At 35.2% G+C, this 9,437-nt stretch overlaps 1 protein-coding gene across 1 annotated transcript in view; it reads right to left on the reverse strand.

The window, feature by feature from the left end:
* Window positions 1-9,437, reverse strand: part of LOC107667852 (NAD-dependent protein deacetylase sirtuin-6-like) — a 31,195-nt gene that overhangs the window by 11,957 nt on the left and 9,801 nt on the right. The window contains 3 exon segments of the mRNA XM_016459575.1: window positions 183-278; window positions 2,415-2,474; window positions 3,842-4,024. Of these exon segments, the coding sequence (XP_016315061.1) occupies window positions 183-278; window positions 2,415-2,474; window positions 3,842-4,024 (339 nt within the window).

A 9,437-nucleotide genomic window follows, 5' to 3' on the forward strand; every position in this document is an offset into this window, starting at 1 on the left:
ATACAATATATATATATATATATATATATATATATATATATATTTATATATATAAAAATGTTCCCACTTTAGGCGTATCATAAATAAATTCCCTAATAAAAATATTTGTGTATCGTGAAATTCTGTCTTCTCTGAATCATGGAAAATCATGATGGATGCATTCCTCTAAAATGGTGCATCACCTGCAAGATCGGAGTCCTCTTGAGCGTGTGACATCGCAGTAGTGTCCGGTTGGCTTCAGACCCATCACTCCAATTACAGTGTCCCGGACATATTGCCTGAAACAGCCCAGGGCACAAGTGCTCATCACTGTGACAGTGGTAGTACCTGCACACGACCCGTTGCCTCCTTTGATAGAGATTTGTGTGTGTGATGAATAGCACAGCATTCTCACAGCGTTTATCTGCTAGACAGAGCTATGATGCACATACAATTTCAATACAGCACATGTTCAATGTCAAACTGTGCACGAGAAAAATAAACCTGAATCAGTATGTTTTTGGAGATTGTGAATTCATCAAAGACTTTTCTGACTTTTTAGTTTTCTTTATTTACCTATTTTTCTGTCCAAAACTGGTAGAATTATATTTTGTTGAGTTAGTGCAGGATTTGATTTTAAATCAGAAATTGACAAATAAACAGCAATGTTTAGAAAGCATTTACACAGCGTTGAGTCAACTTACAAAATGCCTTATAGTCTTTGAACTTTAAAGGAATATTTCAGGTTCAGCACAAGTTAAGCACAATCAACACAACCCAAGATGTAGATGAGTTTGTTTCTTCATCAGATTTGGAGAAATGTAGCATTCCATCACTTGCTCACCAGTGGATCCTCTGCAGTGAATGGGTGCCGTCAGAATGAGAGTCCAAACAGCTGATAAAAACATCACAATAATCCACACCACTCCAGTCCATCAGTTAACGTCTTGTGAAGTGACATTAAGGCGTTTTAAATTTAAGCCATCAATTTCATCTTAAATGCGAGTCCATAATAACACTTCCTCCAGTGAAAATTCCATCTCCTGTTGTCCTCACATCAAAAGCCACCAATATATTTGTTTAGAGCTATTTTGAACTGTTTTGGCTTGTAAACAGTGCTTGATCTGTGCAGACAGGATTACTTTTTCACTGGAGAAAGCAATATTATAGTTAGAGGACTCGTATTTTAGCTAGAAGCAACGGTTTAAGTTAAAAACGTCCTATGATGGATTTATTTATTACAAACATGTAGCTTTTGGCTTCACAAGATGTTAATTGGGGGAAGTCGTGGCCTAATGGTTAGAGAGTCGGACTCGTAACCCAAAGGTTGCGGGTTTAAATCTGCTTTGACAAGGAAACAAAATATTTTAATCTTCAAAGACTGACCTCATTTATGTCCACTGTAAGTGTCCCATTGTAAGTTAGTTTTTTTTTTTTTTTTTTAAAGGAGGGACAAATGGAAATAATGTTTGTGGTAATAAACCACAAATGCTTTTGACTAAGCTTAACCTGTAATAAACACAAAATTTTGCTTTAAACAGATTTTGCTTTACATACTTCACCTATAAATTAGTTTTAAGTTCTTTCTTAGAGGGGTCCTATTATGCTATTTTACAAAGTCTTGATTTTGTTTCTGCAACGCCCCTTGCTCCGTCTTTCAACAAAAACTTTTGGCGAATCCGGATTTTCTATGAGTGTAGGCACACCGACGGCGCCGTTCTGCATCTGTCCACAGCGCCCAGCTACGTCGTGTTGTACTTGTAAGAATTGTTCTAGAAATGCCGAAAATTTGAAGCTACAGCACAGCAGCTCTTCTTCTTGGTTTTCTCTGATGCACTAACTCTGCAGCAGCTCTTCTTCTTCATCGTCTCGTCTGATGCACTCACTCAACCAAGCGTTCTAACCACAACCTCGCCCCTCCTCACCCCCCAACCATTCGAATTTCTGTAGGTGGGAATTATTTTTAATAATATTCTAATGAGCCGCTTTGTGATATCACAAAGTCCGGAAACCAAACGCTGTAGTCCAAACGAGCCGTTCGTTGTAGTTCTTGAAAAGGGATTTTTTAAAAACGAAATATCTCCCTTTGGAGTGGACTTTGAGATTTGTAACTTTCTAGATCTTTTTTATGCTCAAACATACACACTACACACTGACTAAAATTAAAAAAGTGAAAAAGCATAATAGGACCCCTATCATTTGAAACTTCACAAAGTTAAGTTAGACCAAAGTTTGTTTCCACCACTATGTGCTGCTGGTCAAATAAATCATTTAAAGTCTGTCTTTTTACATCATTATCTGACCATAGTAACCAGTAACACAGCAACAAGTTTAAGCCAGTCCTGAATGTCTTGTACTTGTTAAACTACATAAGACGACGTGGTTAATCTTGCAGACAGATTTAATTAACATGTTCAGTGGCATCGATTACATACTTGCCGCACTTCTCACATTCTTCAACGAACATGTTCCCATGCAGCTCCGACAATCGATCCCTAGCAGATACAGAGAGAAATAAACAAACCCAACAAGAACAGAAGAATGAGAAGTGAACCAAAATCAATAACAAGAGAAAGAGTGATTAAAGAAAGGATGAGTAAATGATGACACAATTCCATCAATACGCGCAAATGACTGTGGGTTGTTTATATCAGTTCAAAGCAGTGTTATTTTAGTATAATTCATTTACTATTACAGTTTTTAGAGTGAATTCAAGCTATCTTAATTTTTCTTTTTAATTTTAGTAATTTGTTTTGTTTCTTTCATCGTTTTTTGGTATTTTTGTTAAAAATGAATTTAAGTTTTAGTTATTTAGTACGTTAGTATTCATTTTAGTACTGAATTAGTCTTTATTTTTATATTTTCCATTTTAATATTCATTAATTTTAAGCAATGTTTGTATGTTGTTGTCATTTCCGTTTTTTTTTTTTTTTTAAATAATAGAAATTTATAATCTTTTTTAAGTTTTAATTTTAGTACTTCCACTGAAACTAAACAAAAATGTCAAATATTTCCTTGGCAACAATCTGAAATAAAATAAGTTTTTTAGTATTTTAATTTATTTCAGTTAATGTTTATATTATATAAAGTAATTAAAAGTTTTTTTTAGAGTTTTAGTTTATGACAATAACCCTAATTCAAATACAAAACAATAATACAAAAATAAATAAATAAAAATACAATACAATACAATATACACTGAACAAAAATATAAACGCAACACTTTTGTTTTTGCCCCCATTTTTCATGAGCTGAACTCAGACTAAGACTTTTTCTATGTACACAAAAGGCCTATTTCTCTCAAATATTGTTCACAAATCTGTCTAAATCTGTGTTAGTGAGCACTTCTCCTTTGCCGAGATAATCCATCCACCTCACAGGTGTGGCATATCAAGATGCTGATTAGACAGCATCCATGGTGGCGGTGGGGTTATGGTATGGGCAGGCGTATGTTATGGACAACGAACACAGGTGCATTTTATTGATGGCATTTTGAATGCACAGAGATACTGTGACGAGATTCAGCTCATGAAAAATAGGGGCAAAAACAAAAGTGTTGCGTTTATATTTTTGTTCAGTATATGATGACTAAGGGCTTTTAATTATGTCTGCTTGAATAAAATGTGCAATTCATCATGTCAATATGCTAAATTCTACATTAACAGCTTCAAGTCATTTGCCTGGAACAAGACATGCTGATTGCATTCGCTTGCAGGAATGGAAAATTAAAAGGGCTAATCAACATGACACATCTGACATCACACACGGGACAGAGGTCAGAACTTTCAGTATGAGAGATGTGGGATCGGCATGAAGCCAGCCAATCTGACTGGATGTTTTTGTGTGTAATATCTGTCATTACTTGGGGAAGCCGGAGTGCAGGTGAAGGCCGTCTACATTCTGGCTGATGAGGTATTTGAGGTGTCCTGTCCTCTGCAGCTGCAGCAGCGCCATGTGAGTCAGACTGGGACGCGCGTCCTCAAATGTGGTGTTAAAGTGAGGCATCTCGCCTCTCTCCTCCATCGTCCACACTCCATTAGGACCTCTGATATACACAGACATCACAGCACAGAGATCACAAACATGCTTTGGTTGAAATACAGTCTTCTTGTCCTCAGTTTCAGTCAGGAGTCTTTTTGGGTCATATCCTGAAAAATTTAATCTTCCTTGATCTTTTGAAATGTAGAGCTAGATGTACTATGAAAACATAGTGTCAGTTTCAAAACTCAAAACATAGGGGTGAAATAATCCATTTATGAAAGAAGCCAAACCGCAAAAATATCTAGTTCTGAAATCTGTGCACAATAACATTAACATGCAAACATGCATATTTACATTGTACAAGTTACCCTTTAAAAGTTTGCATCAAGTTTTTTTTGCAAAAGAATAATACTTGGATTCAGCAAGGATGCATTAAATTGGTTAAAAGTGACAGTAAATACATTTCAAATAAAGAATCCTGAGAATAAAATGCATCACAGTTTCCACAAGCAATATGAAGCAGCACAACTGTTTTCAACATTGATAATAAAAATCAGAAATGTTTCTTGAGCAGCAAATCAGCATACTGGAATGATTTCTGAAGGATCGTGTGACACTGAAGACTTTGGAGTTATGATGCTGAAAATTCAGCTTTGATCACAGGAATAAATGACATTTTAATATATATTTAAATAGAAAAATTGCAGCACATGCAAAGCATGCCTTGGCTGTGGCAACCTGAAGGAGACTATGGCAAAGTTATCGCTTTCCTTATTCAAAGTGATTTTTTTAAATGAATATATGATTGACCTGAAGAGTAAAAGCTTCATCATACATTTGGAAAGTTATGAGCTATATCATGCTCGTAGACACTAGTGGTGTGACATTAAACTTAGCTCACGAGATGAGACAAAATACAGATACTTGCTTTACTAGAACGAGACAGTATTTTAATACTATTTTAAAGAAATTTTCAATGACAAAATATTTGTCTTTAATCACAAAAAGCAAAACAATGTAGTTGTATTTTGAAACATTTAACTAATCTAGGGCTGTAACTAATGATTATCTTCAAGTAATCAAGTAATCTACTGATTATTATGAAAATTGAGTAATCAGATTTTTCAGTAATAAAATAGACCTAAGTGACAAACAGGCTTTATATTGACTACATTTATATATATATATGAAGCTAACGATAAGACAATAATAATTGGTTCAAATAAAGTATAACGTATCAAAACCAAGTAATCACATGGTTTTATTGAAGAACACTGTTAAAAAACAATGTAATATGCCTATACATAATATGAACATAACCTATTTAAAGGGGTCATATGACGTTGCTAAAAAGAACATTCTTTTGTGTATTTGGTGTAATGCAATGTATTTATGCGGTTTAAGGTTAAAAAAACACATTATTTTCCACATAATGTACATTATTGTTTCTCCTCTATGCCCCGCCTTTCTGAAACGCGTTGATTTTTACAAAGCTCATCGTTCTGAAAAGCTAGGTGTGCTGTGATTGGCCAGCTATCCAGTGCGTTGTGATTGACCGAATACCTCAAGCGTGTGACGGAAATGTTACGCCCCTACCATACTGTGATGCCCTGTCCGGCCGGAGCGACGACATTGTAGGCTACTCTCTCAGGAAACAGTCCTCATCCTCCGCAAAATGCGCTGCACACATCTGAATATTTGGGTTGTACTTTTCTGGAACAGTGTTGTAAATACAACTTAACCACTGATTTCTAGTTGTGTCCTCTTTTGGAAGGCCAAAAAAGGAGTTTCACTTTCACAACGAAACACACAGCGTCCCCACGACATGGCGGCGGCGACAGCAACAATACTACAGCGAGAATAAAAGTTACACCTTCTTTCTTTGCGTGAACATTTGGGCGGCGTTATGTAAATCTTCCCACATTGTGACGTAGACATGTGGGGGTTGGATTTGAGACTTTAGTCCTTGCAACTTTACAGATCTTCTTTATGCACCAAGTGCTTGTAACACTCCAAAGAGAAAGGAAAAATTGAAATCAAAATCACATCATATAACCCCTTTAAGTATGTTATGCATTATAACAAATACCTGCAGAGGGCGCCAACGGCCTGGTGAAGTTTCATTGTACAGCGTGATTCAACGACATTTAAATCCATTTAATTTTAATATTTGGTCACATGCAAACTCAGAGCGAGGGTTAAAACTTTTTAACTTTTGAAATAGCGATGTTCAACAAATCGCATATCTAGAAATATGTTGATCTGGAAATATTCTGCTGTGTTTGCATAGGTTTAGAAATGATTTACATTACAAATCTAGTGAGATAACGAGCACTGTTTTCTCAGATGAACGTTAAGCAGCCCAAACTCACAGCATATTCAGAGGAAGACTTTGTGGACTGAGCTGCTGAGATGAAGACGCACTCACAAAGCGCGTCAGACTAATGTGCGTTCCTAAATGAAACCCAAACAAACAGCACATGCAATAAAAGACAGAGTAATATAATACAAGCACTATTAAAGGTTTTACCCCAAAACCAACTTTATACTGATATCGCGAGACTGCTTTTCACCTTAAGGAGTTATATCGCGAGATCTTGTGCGCTCCCGGAAGCCAGGCGAAACGGCTCTGTATTTATATCAGACGCGCTGCATCGTAAATTTTGCGGAAATTTTTTTTTTTATCGAAAAAACAAAAATTAACACTAATTTCATATATACTGCCTTTTAAACATTTCAAGTACTTTCAAGTACTTTTCAAGTACCTTTTCATAAATATGGCTGTTTTCAAGGGTTTTCCAGGACTTAAATTTTAAAAAGTCAAATTCAAGTACTTCAAGCACTTTAAGCACCCTGTACGAACCCTGCTATTATAAAACTATTTTTGGTGCAAGAAACCAGTGAACTTCAGGAGGAAAGAACAAAATTACTCTCCATTCCCACAAGCCTTCATCTCCTGTCTGATCCTCCTCTCCCTCTGTGATTCAGTGAGCACTGCTGAGCTGAGCTGCTGGGAATCTTGGATTACAAAGGCGGGGTTTTAGTTATCATGGAGAACAGCAGGAGGTCACTGCACTTTCTAATAACTGCGGATGGTGTTACTATGAGGGACGACTCAGAAGTTCACTTAAACGGGCAGAAATCTTGCTCTTGTGCACTTGGGAATTTAAATTTACACACACAACAGCCAATCCTGCTAAAATCTGGTTCGCTTTTTCATGCTTTCCTAGTTACACACATGCAGCGGCTTTCGCTGCCTGACTTATCAAAAGTTTTCTGTTCTTACTAAACTTGGATAAGCACTTACAAGTACTACATAATCCCCTAAATAAGTCCTATCCAGACTTTAGGCTACTGATCAAAGTCTTGTACACACTGCAGCTTATTCTGGCCAAGAATCACCCACTTAGACAGAAAGAGGGCGTCTTTAACCGTCAAACACAGTTAGCTTTTCCTTAATGTGACATTTGGAGGCGGGTAAATCTGAAATCAGATAAAAACAATGGTTGGCTTGTTCACTAAGTGTCTCAAAATTACAACTTTTGACTGTCTTTCAAAGATTCAATGTCAAAAACTTGAACAAATGTATGTTTAGTTCTTCTGAAGCAGACCGGTAAGTTTGTTTCCCGGTGCGCTGATATAAACCTGTGCACTCTGACTTTTGGAAATTGCGTCAAGCCAGGCAATCAGTTTGGAGCTCAATGTTTGAGAAAGGACTTGACATTTTTTGTGTGCAATACGCAGACGGTCAGTAAACAGTCAGTGGTCACGCTGTCTGAGCCCGAGACTACAGGTACGTATGTCCCAAGTAAGCTCTCCACTTATGAAATACTGCATAGCACACCAACAAGCTGTGCAATGTAGGACATTGAAAGGAGATTCTAGTGCACTGCTGTTTAGATGAATATGCCTGCAGAATATTAAAACATTCAACCACGAAATGTCAACCTGTTCCCTTGAAGCAAGACCAGAGAGTTTGTCTATATAAATTTTTTAAAAATAGTTTCAAACTATAAACACAAGTTTTATACTCATCCTCACATCGTGCCAAACCATTAGTTACATTTTTCAAAAGAAAACGTTTAATATTTTATTTTATTTGTACTTAGTGAGAAACATAGTATAAAACATGCATTGATTATTTTTATGCATTTTATTTCTTGCAAACATTTAGAATCCACACTACCATTCAAATGTTTAGGGTTAGTAAGTTTTTTTTTTCGAAATAAATTAATACTTTTATTAGGCAAGGGTGCATTAAAATGATCAAAAGTGACGGTAAAGTCTTATACATTGTTACAAAAAAAATTATATTTCATATAAATGTTTTATCTTTTGAACTTTCAATTCATTACAGAATTCATTCCTTAAAAAAATATATCATAGTTTACACAAAAGTATTAAGAGGTTTTTAAAATTGATAATAATAAGAAATGATTCTTCAGCATTAAATCAGCAACTTAGAATGATTTCTGAAGGATCATATTATAACTGAAATAAAATGAATAAAAACTATATAGACATATTTAAATTAATTTAGTGACATAAATTGATTTATTCCATATTTAACAAATAAATAAATAAATAAAAAAAGACAACAAAATTACTAAAAATTCAAATCAGAAAATAAAAATAAATAATGATAATTAATGAATGCTGAAAATTCAGCTTTGCATCACAGGAATAAATTACATTTTAAAATGTATTCAAATAGAAAATATTTTAAATTGTAATATTTTACAATATTACAGATTCACTGTATTTTTTATCAAATAAATGTAGCCTTGGTAAGCGTAAGAGACTCCTTTAAAAAACATTTAAAAAAGCTTGCAAGCTCAAAATTCTGAACAGTATTGTACATAATGGTACACACTTGCTATAGTGGTTATTTTGTTAAAAATGTCCGACTAGCTGTGATGGGAAAAAAAAAACATGTTAAATAACTAATATTCTACAGATGGCAGATGCTATGACTTAAAGTGCATTCAAATTATACATTTTATTAGTAGCAGTGTCCCTTGGGAACCAAACACCTTTTGCATTCCACAGGAAAAAACCTCAATTGGTTCAGAAGACATGAAGGTGTGTACATGGTAGGGTTGGGTACCGAAACCTGGTACCAATATGGCACTGGTACCTATGTACCCAGCAAGCAATTTTGCGTTTAAAAGATGTCTACTAGCCATCTAAACACACCCCAGACGTCTAGGCTAAAACAAGGCTAAATTTGGGCTGTCAGTGAAAATTTAATAGACGTCTAACCATAGCCCAAGAATAGACAAGTCATCAAATAGACCGCTATTAAATGACTACATACAGTGGGTACGGAAAGTATTCAGACCCCCTTAAATTTTTCACCACAACAAAATGGCAATCCATCCAAACAAATTCAATATACAGATTTTATTAAGAAAAATAACATTTTTAACAACTTGGACAACTTAAGACAATACAAAATGATAAAAATACAAAAGGAT

Source organism: Sinocyclocheilus anshuiensis, unplaced genomic scaffold, assembly GCF_001515605.1.
Source record: "Sinocyclocheilus anshuiensis isolate Anshui unplaced genomic scaffold, SAMN03320099.WGS_v1.1 scaffold1325, whole genome shotgun sequence".
NCBI lineage: Eukaryota > Metazoa > Chordata > Actinopteri > Cypriniformes > Cyprinidae > Sinocyclocheilus > Sinocyclocheilus anshuiensis.